This window comes from Natator depressus, chromosome 14, assembly GCF_965152275.1.
Source record: "Natator depressus isolate rNatDep1 chromosome 14, rNatDep2.hap1, whole genome shotgun sequence".
NCBI classification, from domain to species: Eukaryota; Metazoa; Chordata; order Testudines; family Cheloniidae; genus Natator; species Natator depressus.
Window position 1 is genome coordinate 35,126,483 of NC_134247.1, and position 19,560 is coordinate 35,146,042.

Below are 19,560 nucleotides of genomic sequence, written 5' to 3' on the forward strand. Positions count from 1 at the left end.
GGCCATTTCCAGCAGTTGACAAGAATGTGTGAGGAACAGTAGGGGGGAAAAATAAACATGGGGACATAGTTTTACTTTGTGTAATGACCCATCCACTCCCAGTCTTTATTCAAGCCTAATTTAATGGTGTCCAGTTTGCAAATTAATTCCAGTTCAGCGGTCTCTCCTTGGAGTCTGTTTTTGAAGGTTTTTTTTGCTGTAATATTGCCACTTTTAGGTCTGTAATCGAGTGACCAGAGAGATTGAAGTGTTCTCCAACGGGTTTTTGAATGTTATAATTCTTGACGTCTGATTTGTGTCCATTTATTCTTTTACGTAGAGACTGTCCGGTTTGGCCAATGTACATGGCAGAAGAGCATTGCTGGCACATGATGGCATAGATCACATTGGTAGATGGGCAGGTGAACGAGCCTCTGATAGTGTGGCTGATGTGATTAGGCCCTATGATGGTGTCCCCTGAATAGATATGTGGACACAGTTGGCAACGGGCTTTGTTGCAAGGATAGGTTCCTGGGTTAGTGTTTTTGTTGTGTGGTGTGTGGTTGCTGGTGAGTATTTGCTTCAGGTTGGGGGGCTGTCTGTAAGCAAGGACTGGCCTGTCTCCCAAGATCTGTAAGAGTGATGGGTCGTCCTTCAGGATAGGTTGTAGATCCTTGATGGTGCCCTGGAGAGGTTTTAGTTGGGGGGCTGAAGATGATGGCTAGTGGCGTTCTGTTATTTTCTTTGTTGGGCCTGTCCTGTAGTAGGTAACTTCTGGGTACTCTTCTGGCTCTGTCAATCTGTTTCTTCACTTCAGCAGGTGGGTATTGTTGTAAGAATGCTTGATAGAGATCTTGTTGGTGTTTGTCTCTGCCTGAGGGGTTGGAGCAAATACAGTTGTATCTTGGAGCTTGGCTGTAGACAATGGATCATGTGGTGTGGTCTGGATGAAAGCTGGAGGCATGTAGGTAACTATAGCGGTCAGTAGGGTGGTGTTTATGTGACCACTGCTTATTAGCACTGTAGTGTCCAGGAAGTGGATCTCTTGTGTGGACGGGTCCAGGCTGAGGTTGATGGTGGGATGGAAATTGTTGAAATCATGGTGGAATTCCTCAAGAGCTTCTTTTCCATGGGTCCAGATGATGAAGATGTCATCAGTGTAGCGCAAGTAGAGTAGGGGCATTAGGGGACGAGAGCTGAGGACGCGTTGTTCTAAGTCAGCCATAAATTTGTTAGTCTCTAAGGTGCCACAAGTACTCCTTTTCTTTTTGCGGATACAGACTAACAAGGCTGCTACTCTGAAACTTGTCATTATGCAAGGCACTGAATTTATCTGTATGGAGTGGAAATCCATCAACTTCATGAAAAAATTCATACAGATACAGTCAGACATCATCTTCCTTTCCAAATGCAAACAGATGGACATCGTACCAAGAGGACTGAAGGTAAAAAATCCATTACAATCTACATACCACACAGACTATGCTGACAGCCTGTGCCACACACTCTCAAAGAAACTGCAGAACCACCTGATCAACATCCTCTACAGCAAACAGGGAAAGATTAAGAATGAGCTCTCAAAGCTGGATACTCTCATAAAAAACCAACCTTCCACACAAACTTCCTCGTGGCTGGACTTTACAAAAACTAGACAAGCCATTTACAACACACACTTTGCTTCTCTACAAAAGAAAAAGGACACTAAACTATCTAAACTACTACATGCCACAAGGGGCCACAACAGTGGTTCCCTTAACCCACCCAGCAATATTGTTAATCTATCCAACTATACTCTTAGCCCAGCAGAAGAATCTGTCCTATCTCGGGGCCTCTCCTTCTGCCCCTCCACCCCCACGAACATGATACCGTTCTGTGGTGACCTAGAATCCTATTTTCGACGTCTCCGACTCAAGGAATATTTCTAACACACCTCTGAACAGCATACTAATCCACAGAGACCTTCCTACCAACACTACAAAAAGAAGGATTCTGGGTGGACTCCTCCTGAAGGTCGAAACAACAGACTGGACTTCTCCATAGAGTGCTTCCACTGACGTGCACGGGCTGAAATTGTGGAAAAGCAGCATCACTTGCCCCATAACCTCAGCCATGCAGAACACAATGCCATCCACAGCCTCAGGAACAACTCTGACATCATAATCAAAAAGGCTGACAAAGGAGGTGCTGTTGTCATCATGAATAGGTCAGAATATGAACAAGAGGCTGCTAGGCAGCTCTCCAACACCACTTTCTACAAGCCATTACCCTCTGATCCCACTGAGGGTTACCAAAAGAAACTACACCATCTGCTCATGAAATTCCCTGAAAAAGCACAAGAGCAAATCTGCACAGACACACCCCTAGAACCCCGACCAGGGGTACTCTATCTGCTGCCCAAGATCCATAAACCTGGAAATCCTGGGTGCCCCATCATCTCAGGCAGGAACAGTATCCCCGATAATGTCACGGCAAACCTGGTGGCTGAACTTTGTGACTTTGTCCTCACCCATAACTATTTCACATTTGGGGACAATGTATACCTTCAAATCAGCAGCACTGCTATGGGTACCCGCATGGCCCCACAGTATGCCAACATTTTTATAGCTGACTTAGAACAACGCGTCCTCAGCTCTCGTCCCCTAATGCCCCTACTCTACTTGCGCTACACTGATGACATCTTCATCATCTGGACCCATGGAAAAGAAGCCCTTGAGGAATTCCACCATGATTTCAACAATTTCCATCCCACCATCAACCTCAGCCTGGACCCGTCCACACAAGAGATCCACTTCCTGGACACTACAGTGCTAATAAGCGGTGGTCACAAAAACACCACCCTATACCGGAAACCTACTGACCGCTATACTTATCTACTTGCCTCCAGCTTTCATCCAGACCACACCACATGATCCATTGTCTACAGCCAAGCTCCATGATACAACCGCATTTGCTCCAACCCCTCAGACACAGACAAACACCTACAAGATCTCTATCAAGCATTCTTACAACAATACCCACCTGCTGAAGTGAAGAAAGAGACTGACAGAGCCAGAAGAGTACCCAGAAGTTACCTACTACAGGACAGGCCCAACAAAGAAAATAACAGAACGCCACTAGCCGTCACCTTCAGCCCCCACCTAAAACCTCTCCAGGGCACCATCAAGGATTTACAACCTATCCTGAAGGGCGACCCATCACTCTTACAGATCTTGGGAGACAGGCCAGTCCTTGCTTACAGACAGCCCCCCAACCTGAAGCAAATACTCACCAGCAACCACACACCACACAACAAAAACACTAACCCAGGAACCTATCCTTGCAACAAAGCCCGTTGCCAACTGTGTCCACATATCTATTCAGGGGACACCATCATAGGGCCTAATCACATCAGCCACACTATCAGAGGCTCGTTCACCTGCCCATCTACCAATGTGATCTATGCCATCATGTGCCAGCAATGCTCCTCTGCCATGTACATTGGCCAAACCGGACAGTCTCTACGTAAAAGAATAAATGGACACAAATCAGACGTCAAGAATTATAACATTCAAAAACCAGTTGGAGAACACTTCAATCTCTCTGGTCACTCGATTACAGACCTAAAAGTGGCAATATTACAGCAAAAAAAAACTTCAAAAACAGACTCCAAGGAGAGACTGCTGAACTGGAATTAATTTGCAAACTGGACACCATTAAATTAGGCTTGAATAAAGACTGGGAGTGGATGGGTCATTACACAAAGTAAAACTATGTCCCCATGTTTATTTTTCCCCCCTACTGTTCTTCACACATTCTTGTCAACTGCTGGAAATGGCCCACCTTGTTTATCACTACAAAAGGTGTTCGTTTGTTTTTTTCTCTCCTGCTGGTAATAGCTCACCTTACCTGACCACTCTCGTTACAGTGTGTATGGTAACACCCATTGTTTCATGTTCTCTGTGTATATAAAATTCCCCTACTGTATTTTCCACTGCATGCATCCGATGAAATGAGCTGTAGCTCACGAAAGCTTATGTTCAAATAAATTTGTTAGTCTCTAAGGTGCCACAAGTACTCCTTTTCTTTTTGCGGATACAGACTAACACGGCTGCTACTCTGAAACAAATATGTTTCTAATTAGTTTTGTAAGTGAAAGTAGTGCAAGAGTTTGGCCTCCCTGCCCATCAATTGAGCAGTGCTCATCTCCTTCCAATGGTTCTTCTGATTCAACCCTTTGTCCCTGCTGTGCAGTGTGTGTGGTGAAAGGCTGTCAAGGTTCCCTCCCGACTCTGAACTCTAGTGTACAGATGTGGGGACCCTCATGAAAGACCCCCGAAGCTTATTTTTATCAGCTTAGGTTAAAAACTTTCCCAAGGCACAAACTTTGCCTTGTTCTTGAACAGTATGCTGCCACCACCAAGTGCTTTAACAAAGAACCAGGGAAAAGGACCACTTGGAGTTCCTCTTCCCCCAGCTATTCCCCCAAGCCCTTACACCCCCTTTCCTGGGGAGGCTTGAGAATAAACAAGTTGAGTACAGATCAGCTGGGGTTTCTTAAGACCCTAAAAACCCAATCAGATTCTTAAAAAAACAGAACTTTATTAGAAGAACAAAACAAAGATAAAAGATACACTCTGTAGGATTAGAATGGAAGATAATCTCACAGGCGGTCAGATTCAAAACATAGAGAATTCCTCTAGCCAAAACCTTAAGTTACAAAAAGACACAAAAACAGGAATACGCATTCCCACCTGCACAGCGAATTTACAAGCCTAAACAAAGAAATCCTAAAGCATTTTCTAGCTAGATTACTTACAAACTTTACAGGAGTTGGAGGGCTTGCATTCTGGATCTGTTCCGGCAAAAGTATACACACAGACAGACAAAAGCCTTTTTCCCCCCCTCCAGATTTGAAAGTCTCTTGTCCCCTCATTGGTCATTTTGGGTCAGGTGCCAGCGAGGTTACCTTAGCTTCTTAACCCTTTACAGGTGAAAGGATTTTGCCTCTGGCCAGGAGGGATTTTATAGCACTGTATACAGAAAGATGGTTACCCTTCCCTTCATATTTATGACAGAGGCGTTGTCTGTGTTCATCAAAGGGAGAACCAGTCCCTTATTCCTGCTCAGGAAACTGCAGGATTATGTAGCGGCTCCCCACGATTGGTAGAGAATATGAAGAACATGCACATATGCTAGAACAGTAATAAATGAGAGGTCGGGTTGCCTGCTGGATAGCGCAGTGGACTGAGTGTCAAGGGACGGGGTTCTAGTCCTGCCTTTGTTATTGAGCTGTTTGTGAACTTCAGCAAGTCTCTGTGTCTCTGTTTCCTCTCTCACCCTTTGTCTGTGTTGCCTGTTTAGACTGTAAACTCTGCAGGGCACAGACTGTCTCCTCAATGTGTGTACAGCCATGGGCAGCGGGTATAAGAGACAGGGGAAGGCAATGCCAGACGTGGCCCCACCCACACTCTGTCCCCAGCCCTCTCCCTCCCTCCCCCCCTCCCACGGCTTCAGCGCAGCTCCCTCCAGTCTCGTGAGGCTGGGGCCACGGGAGGCTGTGGCCGCCTGTCCTTCCCATATTCTGGGACTGGGGAGGCTGGGGCCGCATGACACTCACACGGGGAGCTGCTCCTACAGTGCGGGGGGCTTGGCTGCCGTGGGACCCCCAGCACCCAACACACCTGGGCCCCAGACTCAGCTGAGGCCCCTAATCACTACTGTAAGACAAACAAGCATAGCCAATAATTCTGATAAACTTTTACTTAAAACCCTTCCAGCCACTCACTCCCATCCACAGCACCAGAACTGTTAAATGTGGGTAACCTGAGCTGTCACAACTGGGTATTACACAGAGTTCATTTTATAACCACAACAAGGTCATTCCCTTGTGTAATGTACACGTAACCCACCAAACTTTCGTTACACAAGCACCCGCTATAATTCCGTGTTACTGCAGGGAGAGTGGGCATGTTCAGTCTGGTTTGACTACAGAACTCCCACCTGTGGATAACAACACACGAGATAAATATGCACATTTGGACAGTCATGGATGCTCATACCTGGAGTTGCTCCAGTTTGGAATAAAGATACCACAATGGAGTAAAGCTGCCCCAAACTGAAACAATCATTAGGTTCATAAAGGGACAATCTGAGGGTTAACTGAGACTCCTCACAAATCTAGACCCAATCTTATCATTACATCCATACAGCAAATACTTTACAAACAGCACCAACAAAATTAGCATCAAACATACAGATTTCTTCAGTACCAAATGGTTCATAGGCCACAAATCCTGCATTTAAAACTTACACTGCTGATTTGGTATTAATGTCACCACACCACCATGAGCTGAACCAGCAGCAAGCACCCAGTTCTTCTAATAGGTATCTGTCTCTTTAAAAGCAGACCTGTGAGTATCAGCGCTCAGGGCAGAGATCTTCACCTCCCCTCTGGTGTGGCTGTCGCCCTCGGGGTCTGGCTGAACTAACTGAAGACTTTGGTACCTTTTTTCTTTATATTGGGAGTGGAATTGGCCCCCACCCTTGGAGATGCCCTACTGAGCATACTGAAAGGGTTCATAAACTTTTTCCTTTGTTCACCCGTGTTACCCGCACGCTCTACAATACCCCACCCTTACCCAGTTCCTAGGGCTGAGGGCATACTCTTCTGTGGGTTTGCGAGGTCTTTTACCAGTGAAAGAGCCTTACACAGTAATATCCTCACCCTCTATTTATTAACAATTACCAAGCAGAATACATATGCTAAGCATACAATGCTATGCTCACCAATCCTGATCAGGCAGGTGGACTTTCCCTGTTGGCCAGGCAAGGTCAGTCTTGTCTGGATTCTGGTTGCTGCCCATCACAGTCATGCAGAGGATTTGTAGCAGCTCTGATCTTGGGCTGTGTCTTACAGGCGAGTTCTTTCTTCTTCTTCCAGGTCTGTTCTTATTCTTATTCTTCTGTTCCTTCTGCTGTTCCTTCTTGGACCCCAGGTTACATAGTGAAACCTGAGTCAAAGCTTAGCTGTACCTTAACCAATCATTTTACTAAAATATTACAAAATAATTCTTTGACCAATCTTAACATACTGTGAAACAATTCTTTACCCAGTCATACCCCACCACCTTAGTTGACTTAAATCTTGCAATATTAGTTATGCAACAGACAGAAACAATCAAAAAACCAGACAGAAACCAGACAGATAAACAATAGAGAAGTGGGGACAATAAAGGCAAAATAATAAAGAAGTAGAGGTTTCACACCCACAACTATTGATAAGTGATTCCTTTCCAGACAGAATGGCATTAAGCAAAGTTTTCTTTGAACATCTTAAGAGATTCCTTGCTTATCTGGTGATGGTGGGTACTATTAGGACAGGATCACCTCCTTAACAGCCCGATATTACATTGTTTTGTTGTAATTTAGATGGAATGTGAGGATGGGACTTTCTAGGCCTCAGACCTTAAACCTGCTAGTCCCTGACTAGCTGGAATTGATAGACTGTTTAAAAGGAACAGCCACAGAAGCACGGGGGATGGGATGGGTACATATAATTTCCCCCATAGGTCCTTTAACCTCAGTTCTTGTCTGTGGCTCTTAGGCATTTCCCATGAGTCTGTTGGACCAAAGCCTTGTGAGTCGCACCCCTGCTGGGAGAGGACTCAGTAGCCTGTGCTCTTCTGGTCCAGAATCTCACTGGGAAGGCTCCAGACAGCCATCCCTTCTCTGTCTCTCCTGGGAGGTTGTTTCCCTCTCTAGGCTGGTCTGTGTGAAATTTCCAAACTCCCTGAGGGCCTCTCTGCATACACACTGACACCACAATTATGAAATCAGTTTGAATTCACACCTGGTTAAGGTACAAGACTCTTGCTTCAGATTCAGTTAATTTTCTTTCAGTTTATCTTGTCAATACTAAAAAAGTCCAAGTGTGATCTGGTGTGGGAGGCATGACTTTAACCAAGCGTTTCCTTCAGACTGCTGTCATGGGCAACACAGTATGGGGAGGAGATGAGCAGCCCTCAGTGGTGAAAGAACAGGTTAAGGGCTATTGAGAAAAGCTGGACATGCACAAGTCCATGGGGGAGGATCTAATGCATCCAAGGGTGCTGAGGGAGTTGGCTGATGGGATTGCAGAGCCATTGGCCACTATCTTTGAAAATGCATGGTGACTGGGGAAGGTCCCAAACAATTGGAAAAAGGCAAATATAGTGCCCATCTTTTAAAAAGGGAAGAAAGAGAACCCAGGGAACTACAGACCAGTCAGCCTCACTTCAGTCCCTGGCAAAATCATGGAGCAGGTCCTCAAGGAATCCATTTTGAAGCACTTGGAGGGGAGGAAGGTGATCAGGAACAGTCAGCATGGATTCACCAAGGACATGTCACGCCTGACCAACCTGATTGCCTTCTATGATGAGATAACTGGCATTGTGGGTATGGGGAAAGCGTTGAATGTGATATTTCTTGACTTTAGCAAAGCTTTAGATACAGTCTCCCACAGAATTCTTGCCAGCAAGTTGGCTTGGATGAAATGGACTATAAGGTGGATAGAAAGCTGCTAGATTGTCGGGCTCAACAGGTAGTGATCAATGGCTTGATGTCTAGTTGGCAGCCGGTATCAAGCGGAGTACCACAGGGATTGGTCCTGGGGCCGGTCTTGTTCAACATCTTCATTAATGATCTGGATGATGGGATGGATTGCACCCTCAGCAAGTTCGCAGATGACACTTAGCTGGGAGGAGAGGTAGATACGCTGGAGGGTAGGGATAGGGTCCAGAGTGACCTAGACAAATTGGAGGATTGGACCAAAAAAAATCTGATGAGGTTCAACAAAGACAAGTGCAGAGTCCTGCACGTAGGACGGAAGAATCCCAAGCACAGCTACAGGCTGGGGACCGACGGGCTAAGCAGTAGTTCTGCAGAAAAGGACGTTGGGATTACAGTGGATGAGAAGCTCGATATGAGTCAGCAGTGTGCCCTTGTTGCCAAGAAGGCTAACAGCATATTGGTATTAGTAGGAGCATTGCCAGCAGATCGAGGGAAGTGATTATTCCCCTGTATTCAGCACTGGTGAGGCCATATCTGGAGTATTGTGTCCAGTTTTGGTCCCCCCACTACATAAGGGATGTGGACAAATTGGAGGGAGTCCAGCAGAGGGCAACGAAAATGATTAGGGGGCTGGGGCACATGACTTATGAGGAGAGGCTGAGAGAACTGAGCTTATTTAGTCTGCAGAAGAGAAGAGTGAGGGAGGATTTGATAGCAGCCTTCAACTACCTGAAGGGGGGTTCCAAACAGGGGCACCATTTCCGATTTTGGTAGGGAGCGGGGGCGGCTTTAACCATGATTCCCAAAGCTATTTTTTACTGCATCAATAGTCCACAGTCACTTCAAAAGTAGCCCAATATATTTATTTAAACATTATTTTTATTAACACTATGGTCTATACCTTTAAAAAGAATCACTGTCTAGAATATAATTAAATAATGGATGTTAGCAGCATATAGATCTATAACAAAATTTTGGCAGTCAAATCATAGAAATTGTTCAGATTGGCTTAGGTTTATGTTCACTGAAGGGTTTATACAAATAGTTATAATAAATCCAAAGGGTTAAGTTAGAAGGAGGTTTCTGGAGTGTTGCTGTAAGGATTTGAGAGAGTAAACATCACCCCCATGAAATTTACCAATTGTACTCAAGTTTGTGAGACTCTGCCACCCTCACAAATCTTAAACAGTAAGTACAACAGGAGATACGAATATTTACCAGCTGGAAGAGAAGATACAGCAGAAAGCTGCAAAATGGCTACTTGAGGGTAGCAGCTCCTCAAAAAGTATCTGGGGAAAAGGTCCTAGAATAGAAAAGTGCAACCCCACTTTGGAGAGATTTGGTAAAATCCAGACATTCCCAGGGGAATTGGTGTTTCTGTGTCACAGCCGATGGACCTGACCCAAAGCCCATTGTTGGCAAAGGAAAGACTCCCACAGACAAGGGGACCAAATGATAGAATAATGGCAGTGCCCAGTGTGGCCATTTCACTACAAAATTAAAGAGTTGGAAAACACTGGAAAGTTTTAGTGTAATTTAAGCAATATTGGTGGTGGTTGCAGCTCATGCTTGTTTCTTCATAGCAGGGAACTATTCCAGGTTTTCTATTCTGCAGCATGGGTTTTGCAGCCTGACTGTGCTTTACTTTCTCCATTTATCTAAGTGTAGACACTGAAAAAAAAATCAGTTTTACAACTTTAATTCATTTCACTTTCAATGTCCTAATGCTCCAATGTTTGGGTTTCAAACACTGCCCAGGACTCTTGGTCTAAGAACTATTTTCAGTCAGATACGTAGCCTTTAAAAATAAGTTTTAAGTGTTGGAACTAGGGGTACTGAGGGTGCAGCACCCCCTGGTTTGAAATGGTTTCCATCATATACAAGGCCAGACCAGTGGCTGCATGATCTCTAGATTATTCTTGGACACGATATTTTTGGAGATCTTTCTATTTTGTCATGAAATAAATTTTAAGATTATGTGTTGTAAATGGATCTTTCACCCTTAACATAAATGAGCTGATGCTGAGCTACAGGGGATAAGATGAAAATTTAAAAGTTTGTCAAGGGGGAAAGTAGCATTAAAGAGAAAGTATGTGCATTAATTAAGAAATGAAAGGGAGGGGATGAAATTAATGATGGCTCAAAGGTAGCTGAGGTACCAAACTTAAAAAAAATAATCTTAAAATGTCACTATATAATTAAATGATGGATGTTAGCAGCATGGATCTAGACTACAATAAATTTTGGCAGCCAAATCTTACAAATTGTTCAGATTGGTTTTGGTTTATGTGCACTGAAGGGTTTGTACAAAATGATAAATACAAAGGACTACATTGGAAGGCTTTGAGAGTAAACATCATGTCAATGAAATTCACAGATTGTACTCAAGTTAGTGAAATTCTGGCACCCTCAAAAATATTAAACAGTAAGTAAACAGGAGCAAAGATTACTTACCAGTTGGAAGAGAAGGACACACAGCACAGCAGACACAGGCTATAAAATGACTGCTTAAGGGCAGCCGTTGCTTGTATCTGCACATGTAAAGGAGAAAAGTGCAGTCCTGGGGAGATTTGCTAAGATTAAGGCATTCACAGAGGAATCAGAATTTGTGTGTAACAGCCTATATGGCCTTACCTGGTAACCTGACCCAAAGCCCAGTGTAGTTAAAGGAATGACTCTCAGGCCTTGGCTACACTTGCAGATGTACAGCGCTGTGAGTTAAACCCGCCTTCGTACAGCTGAGTAGGGAAAGTGCTGCAGTCTGTCCACATTGGCAGCTGCCAGCGCACTGTCGTAGCCACATTTGCGGCACTTGCAGCGGCATTGGGAGCGGTGCATTATGGACAGGTATCCCACAGAGCACCGCTTCCCAGTCTGGCATCATGGGTTGCGTGAAGGGGGTGTGGGGATGCGGGGCATTCTGGGTCCTGTCCCAACGCCCCATGATGCATCGCTTCGCATCCCAGCAATCCCTGCGTTTCCGTCCACATTTGGCACCATCTTTCAACGGTTTCTGTGCAGCGCGATCTGTGTTCCGTTTCGGTCTGCGGGAAATGGAGCCTGAACTGCTGAGGAGTATGCTGACGAGTCTCGGCAGCACATCACGTTTGGCAGTCGAGCTATTCCTTAAGATCCAAAGTGACAGTGAGGAGTCCGACGATGATATCAAGTCGCGTTACGCGTACGACACGAGATTGCTTGTGGCATTCACGGACATGCTCAGCACCATGGAACGCCGCTTTTGGGCTCGGGAAACAAGCACTGAGTGGTGGGATCACATCGTCATGCAAGTCTGGGATGATGAGCAGTGGCTGCAGAACTTTCGGATGAGAAAAGCCACTTTCATGGGACTGTGTGAGGAGCTTGTCCCCACCCTGTGGCGCAAGGACACGAGATTGAGAGTTGCCTTGATGAAGAAGGCAGGTGGCTATTGCAATCTGGAAGCTCGCAACTCCAGTCAGCTACCGATCGGTCGCGAACCAGTTTGGAGTGGGAAAGTCGACCGCTGGACTCGTGTTGATGCAAATTTGCAGGGCCATTAATTGCATCCTGCTCAGAAGAACCGTGACTCTGGGTAACGTGCAGGACATTGTGGATGGCTTTGAACAAATTGATTTCCCTAACTGGAGGGGCGATAGACGGGACGCATATTCCTATTCTGGCACCACCCCACCTAGCCTCCAAGTACGTTAACAATGCTGCCTCTGTTAAGTGTTGCATTTTGCCTTTACAGATGCAACCTTGAGATCTCCGCAGTCCATGTTATCACCGGCCGAGAGACTGCAAAGACTCAGGAAGAGGCCACGAAAAAGCAAAGAAGACATGCTGCAAGAAGTGATGCAGCAATCTCTTAAAGAGAATAAAAAAGTGCAGGAGTGGAGGGAGAGCGAAAGCAGGATCCCCCAGAAAAACGCAGTACACCGGTGGCAAAGCACGGAGCTCCAGCAGCAAAGCACAGATCGGCTGATAAGCATCATGGAGCGCCAAGCGGACTCTATCCAGGCACTCGTAGCCATGCAGCTGGAGCACTACTGTGCCCCACCCACCCCCCCACAGCCATTGTCCCAAAACTCTTTCCCTTGTGCCCCATGTCACCTCTCGGCCGGTGATAACATGGACTGCGGAGATCTCAAGGTTGCATCTGTAAAGGCAAAATGCAACACTTAACAGAGGCAGCATTGTTTATACCAGACAGAGCAATGATTCCCCCAAACTTAAGGAGGGCGCACACAATCTACACAATAACATAATTTTCCTGTCCCAAAGCGAGCGCACATAACCCATGGGAGCCCCAAAATGGTGAGTAAGCACAGGGTCAAGGGGGACTGATTGTTTCATGGCTGTACTGTCCTCTGGGTTTCTGTGCCTTGGGGAGAGCCAACAGCTGCAGGGGGCACCTACAATGAACACTGTCCCAACATTTTCCACAGGAGTCCGTCCTGGAAGATATCTCGCTGCTGAGGGTGACCTGGGAAGCAAGGGAGGGTCTTCTACTGCAATGCGGCTTCCGCCCTGGCCCACATGCAGCTTGCCTGTGTGCAGCAATGGTCCCCCCGCCCCTTGCGGCACAGTGGCGCGGACACATTAGCCGTACTGGGACAAGGACCACGGTGGCTCTCCCAATAAACCTGCGCAAGCGCATTGCCCAGGTTCTGGATGAGACTTTTGAAGAGATTACCGAGGCCAATTACCGTGATGTGATAGACTGCATCAATGTGCTATTCTGCATCTAGGCATGCATGCAGCCCTAACCCTCCTCGTCCAAAGAGCCCGCATCGAAAAAAAAGCCACTTACAGGGAACCTGCTCTTCTGTTTGTCCTCCACCAAGTACCGGCCTCTGCGACTGGCTAACTTCCTCCTAGCTCGAGAAGAGCTCCTGGCTGCCTGCCTCCAGGGATTCCGGGGTGCCTCCCTCCGCCCCAGCACCCTCGCTTCCGCTTTCCTCCTCCTCCTCCTCCCCCCACTCTGAAGTGTCCATGGTGGTGCTCGGAGTGGAGGTGGGGTCGCCCCCAAGTATTGCGTCCAGCTCTTTGTAGAATCAGCAGGTCACGGGGGGAGCACCCGAGTGGCCGTTTGCCTCGCGGGCTTTGCGGTAGGCACTCCGCAGCTCCTTCACTTTAATCCTTCACTGCAGTGTGTCCCGGTCATGGTCCTTTTCCCTCATGCCCCTTGATATCTGCCCGAAGGTATCGTAATTCCTACGGCTGGAGCGCAGCTGGGAATGGACAGCTTCCTCCCCCCAAACACTGATGAGGTCCAACAACTCTCCACTGCTCCATTCTGGGGATCGCCTGGCGCGTGGAGACATGGTCACCTGGAAAGATGCGCTGAGAGCACTCCACGCCTGGCTGAGCAAACAGGAAGGGGATGTTACAAAATTCCCAGAGAATTTAAAGGGCGGGTCCGACGGTTGGTCACCTGAGGCCAGGGCAGTAGAGTTCGAACTGATGACCAGAGTGGCTAGAACAGGCATTGTGGGATACTCAGGAAGACTTCTGGAGGCCAATCAGAGCGCATTGGGCAGCCACACTGGCGCTGCAGCGCACCAGCGGCAGCGCAGCAAACGTTGTTCCTCTGGGGGAGGTGGAGGACCAGCAGCGCGGTCGCCGCGGAGACCCAGCGCTGCACGTGCCTTGCCAGCGTGCACGGGGAGTGAGATGCAGTGCTCTGGGCGGCTCTATTGCGCTGTAACTCGCAAGTGTAGCCAAGGCCTCAGACAAGTGGGGCTAAATGGAAGAATAGATGAGGGAGAAAACTTATTCTCCTTAATCTCTGATGATAGGACAAGAAGCAATGGGAGCAAGGGAGGTTTAGGTTGGACATTAGGAAAAACTTCCTAACTGTCAGAGTGGTCAGGCACTGGAATAAATTGCCTCGGGAGGTTGTGGAATCTCCATCACTGGAAATTTTTAAGAGCAGGTTAGACAAACACCTGTCTGGGGTGTTCTAGATGGTGCTGGTCCTGCCATGAGTGCAGGGGACTGGACTTGATGACCTGACCCAAAGCCCATTGTTGGCAAAGGAAAGACTCCCACAGACAAGGGTGACCAAATGGTAGAATAATGGCAGTTCCCCAGTGTGACCATTTCACTACAAAATTAGAGAGTTGGAAAAAATTGGAAAGTTTTAGTGTAATTTAAGCAACATTTGTGGTGGTGGCAGCTCATGTTTGTTTCTTGCCAGCAGGGGGAGATCCCAGGTGCTCGTTCGTTAGCTCTGCTGCTCTCGCAGTGAAGCACTGACATCCAAAGCTGGGCTTCTAACCCACTGTGCAGCAGCCAGCGTCCCCCGCCTGAGCAGCCCTGTCTGCTGGTGTCACAAGGAGGGCGCTTGCTCTTCTGGCCTGAGCACACTCACTCCCTGAGCTTGCTTGGTTTGAGTTTGAAAAAAGTGCTGCAGGAGCTCCCAGCCCTGAGTAGGATCAGTGAATGTCCTGGAGGTGATGTTTACTCTCAGCCTGACAGGAGTTTGCATGGGCTGAGCCTTTAATTGTTCTGCCTGATGGGCGGGCATCCCTCACTTTGGGCTTGTGGTGGGGGAGTAAAGCAAAGACACAAGCTGCCTGCGTTCCTCTTGCTCTTGGCTAGTGAGGGGAGAGGCAGGAGACAGCATCCTGGTACAAAACTTGGGGGTGGGGGCTACACCACCCCTTTGCCCCCCCCCCAAATGGTGCCCTTGGTTCCAAAGAGGATGGATCTAGACTGTTCTCAGTGGTGGCAGATGACAGAACAAGGAGTAATGGTCTCAAGTTGCAGTGGGGGAGGTCTAGGTTGGATATTAGGAAACACTATTTCACTAGGAGTGGGGTGAAGCACTGGAATGGGTTACCTAGGGAGGTGGTGGAATCTCCATCCTTAGAGGTTTTTAAGGCCCGGCTTGACAAAGCCCTGGCTGGGATGATTTAGTTGGTGTTGGTCCTGCTTTGAGCAGGGGGTTGAACTAGATGACCTCCTGAGGTCTCTTCCAACCCTAATCTTCTATGATTCTATCTAGTGTTTGTGTTTCTCTTTTGCTAAGTGTATTTCCTGGCTTTCAGAGGTACCAGTTTTCTGCTACCCATTTCTGCATTCTGGAAGGGTACAAGGCTCTGCCAAGAAAACCCAAACTCCCCTATTGCAAGGGTTTTTATTTGTGAATTAATTTAAGGCTTGTCTACACATATGTAACCCCTGCCCATCAGAGTTGGCAGCAACAAGGGCCGGGTTCAGTATCTAGGGGTTCCTTTTCAATAACACAATGCAAAAGCAGTTTGAGGCCCCACCCAGTGACCTGAGACAATTACACACCACCCCCGTGGGCGCCTCTAAGAGGCAATACTTCCCCTTTCACAAGCACAGAGTCTGAGTGTAGCAAAAACCTTTTAATGAAGGAGGGAAACAATGCGGCATTATGTTGGGGAAACACCACAAACAAGGTTCATAACCATGAGCCAGAAGACCCACCCTCAGGTAGGTTGGGCCGTGTCCTTTCCCTTTGGGTTCTTAAGTCCAGCAACCCAAAAGTCACCCCACTCACAGTTGCTGTCCTTGGTCAGTGCAGCCCCAGAGTTCAGAAGTTCATCTGCAGAGTTCACCTCCCAGCCTGGGTGGAAGGGGGGGAAGGTATGGAGGCAACTTACATGCTCCACTGCTCAGGCCCTCACTGCCCCCCCAACTCCATGGCCAATTGCCACACCTCTCTACCAACCACTCTGTTAGCCACACCTCTCCACTAGCCATTCAACAAGATATCTTCACCCCCCTCTCCAACACAGCTCTCAGTGATTTCAGGTGTTAGTAGGGGAACCTCACTGCTAGTACGCACTGGGTAGTCTTCTTGTATCAGAACCCCTAGCCCAAAGTAGGTCTAACGCTTAGACCTAGGTGTTAGTGATTTCAGCTCTACAGCATATAACTAGACTCTTAACTAAGTCTAAATTAGCTCTGTTACACAATAGAGACAGAACAGGAGAACATCACATTTGGGGCTAGACCACCCAATACAAATATCTGTCCCAACCTCTCTCAACTCACTGGGCTTTGGAAACCATGTCCCTTGCCTAGCGAATCCTGTTTTCGTTGAGGGTGAGCCTCTCAGTCAGACAATGCCAAGTACAGTTCTGCTGTCCTTGATTCACTCAACCAGGATAACAACCCTTTATTACTTCTGCCCCAATAATAAAGAGACTGGGGATCCCACAGCAGCCAAAGTGATCATTTGGGCAAGCATCATCCTAGGCAGGGTGGGTGTGCCCATGCAAATGAGATCAGTCCCTGAAGTCCTTTTCCACAGCTCACCACCGGATGTCAGGGGAGAGCTCATTCTGACTCTGCTTACACATTCATGTGTACTGCTTTCGATGAACGAATGGAAACCTCTCTAGGGACACTTAAATGGGTTTGGAAATGGCTTATATTGATTTAGCTTGAGTTAATTCCTTCTTGATATAAGAGTGTCCACAGAGGAATTTGCACTTGATTAATTAACCAGTTTAACTAAACTGGAGCAAATTTGTGCATAGAAAATCCCTGATATTAATATTAATTTTACTGTGTATCAAATATGAATCTGGCCAGATTAACTGACCAACCACATTCGTGGAATCACACTCGATTATTAGTTTAATAGGAAATGGCTTTCGATAACTGTGTAATAAAACTTTTTGCTCATTACTGGGCACTGTAGGATTACCACAAGTTCATTTATTTCTTCTGTAGATTTGGGCTCTGCTCCTGTCATCTCTGTGGAGGGACATCAGGACGGAGGGATCCGGGTTATATGTCGATCATCCGGATGGTACCCACAGCCCGAGGTGCTGTGGAGAGATCTCCAGGGGCAGCTCTTACCATCAGCCTCTGAAGAAATATCCCCAGAGGCCAATGGCCTGTTTCGAACAGAGATTGCCATTGTTCTAACAGAAGAGTCCAACCAGAAAGTGTCCTGCTGTGTCAGGAACCCCCGACTCACCCAGGAGAGAGAGTCAGCGATTTCCATAGCAGGTCAGTGCCCATCCGTGCCTCACATAGATAGACTGAGTCACTGCAGACATGGGCGGAGAGTATTTATCATTGTGCCTCCTATTTACTGGCCTGAACCTTCAAGGTGCTGAGCACATCTTGTAAAGTCCTGAGCAACCTCAATTCTCTTTGGAGATGTCTACACTGAAATTAGACACCAGCTGGTGCCCTGTGCCAGCTGGTTCAGGCTAAGGGGCTTGGGCTAAGGGGCTGTTAAATGGCAGTGTAGACATTCAGGCTTGGGCTGCCGACCGGGCTCTAGGACCCTGTGGGGTGGGAGGTTCCCAGAGCTCAGGCTTCAGTCTGAGCCTGAAGGTTTACACTGCAATTAAACAGCCCCTTTGCCCGAGCCCCCTGAGCCTTTGTCAATTGGCATGGGCCAGCGTGGGTGCTAATTGCAGTGTAGACATACCCTTTGACTCCAGTAGGAGCTGAAGGTGTTTAGCACCTTGAAGGCTGGGACACCATTAGGCAGATTTTCATAACAGCTCAGTACCCAGCAATCATCCTTCTTCTCAGTGTGGGAGGGGGAGGGAATTCTCCTTTGTTCTTGTGCTGTAGTGAGAACTGTGTTAGAATTGCAAGCTGTCACTTTAAGAGTTGGGGGTTTCCAGGTCCTCTTTGCAGGCTAGAGGGCTCTGTAGCAAAGCGTGTGAGCAGAATCAGGGCTTGCTACAGGAACAGTTAGTTTGTGGCAAACTGGGGTGTAAATCTGTCTCACACTAGCCTGCCGCACACTAACTGTCCATGGGGACCCTGCTACATGCACTAGTGATTCCATAGTGCGCTTTGATCTGCCCCACTTGGAAACAGGAACAGATCAAAGTGCACCAGGGAACTTTTAGTGCAGTGCAGCCAGGTGCACACAGACAGTTAGGGCACAACAGGCTAGTGCGAGGTGGATTTACACCCCAGCCTGCCGTGCCCTCTCTGTGCCTATAGATGAGAAGACATAAAGCAAAGTGGGGTGAGTTGTGCCCACTGCCTTAGGGAGCTGTCCTTGTAATAGAACCTTGTTGTTGCTATGGCAACTGAGTTAGATTATTAGGGGATAGCCCAGCCAGTTTTGGCTGGTTTTTGGTTAGTTCAGTGTGTGGCAATAAATGGTTGCTCTTAAGGGTTACAGCTCTCTGTGTCTCCAGTGGTTTCTTCCTAAAACTGTTACCCCAAGGATACAACAGCCCCCCTCTCCTGTTTTAAGTTTTCTTGTGTGTTAAGGTTCTGGACTCTAAGACATAAAGTTGTGTTATGCTGCAACCTTCCAGCAGGAGTATCTATGTTTGTGTCTAACTGCTCTCTGTGTGCTGTGACCATCACAGTTCTCAGTGGGGGTCGGGGAGGGAATTCTCTGTTCTCAATGAGAGTTGCTGGGTGCTGAGTATTTATGAAAATCTGGCTAATGAAGTCATTTTTCCTGAACAGCAGAAGAGAGCCCTGGATATGGTCTGAGTATTGCTACTTAGAATACATCTGAAAATACCAGCAATAAAAGTTGAGGCCCAAAATTGGCTGAAACAAATTCTTACCTAGGAGCATCTTAATTTTTAGAATAAAAGGTTGCCATTTTATGTATTATTATCTACCAAATAACTTGGTTAATACTGAATGAATATTTCATCACTGAAATAGTAAGAAAGTTGTATTTGTAAAGCACTATTCATCTGAGGTCTCATAGTGCTGCACTGCTGGTTAGTTTATGATATGCAATTAGTATTACCTAATTGTTATGTTCGCAGTACACACAGAGAGAGTTGAAACAACACATAAACACTCTTCCCGAAAGGCTGCAATGTAGCACTGCTTATTTCTAAGAATCCAGAACTCTAACATGCCACAGCCAAATACAGAGAGAGACAAAGCAGGCTGCTCCCTAAGGCAGTGGGGCAGAACCAAACCCACTCTGCTCTAGGCTGGCTCTTTGCAGACTGACTGCAGAGGATCCAGATGCATGCTCCCAAAAGAGCCCTTTAGCCTGCAAGCAGGACCAGGAATCGCCTCAGGATTTCAGGAGTCAGCTTGTAATTTTTACACAGTTTTCAATATACACCACTAATCACT

The 19,560-nt window shown here is 47.1% G+C and overlaps 1 protein-coding gene across 1 annotated transcript in view; it reads left to right on the top strand.

Annotated features, from left to right (window-relative positions):
- The window catches only part of LOC141998760 (butyrophilin subfamily 1 member A1-like), a 90,568-nt gene that overhangs the window by 47,000 nt on the left and 24,008 nt on the right, over nt 1-19,560 (top strand). Inside the window, exon 7 of the mRNA XM_074971760.1 lies at nt 17,203-17,484. Within this exon, the coding sequence (XP_074827861.1) occupies nt 17,203-17,484 (282 nt within the window). The remainder of the gene's footprint in view (nt 1-17,202; nt 17,485-19,560) is intronic.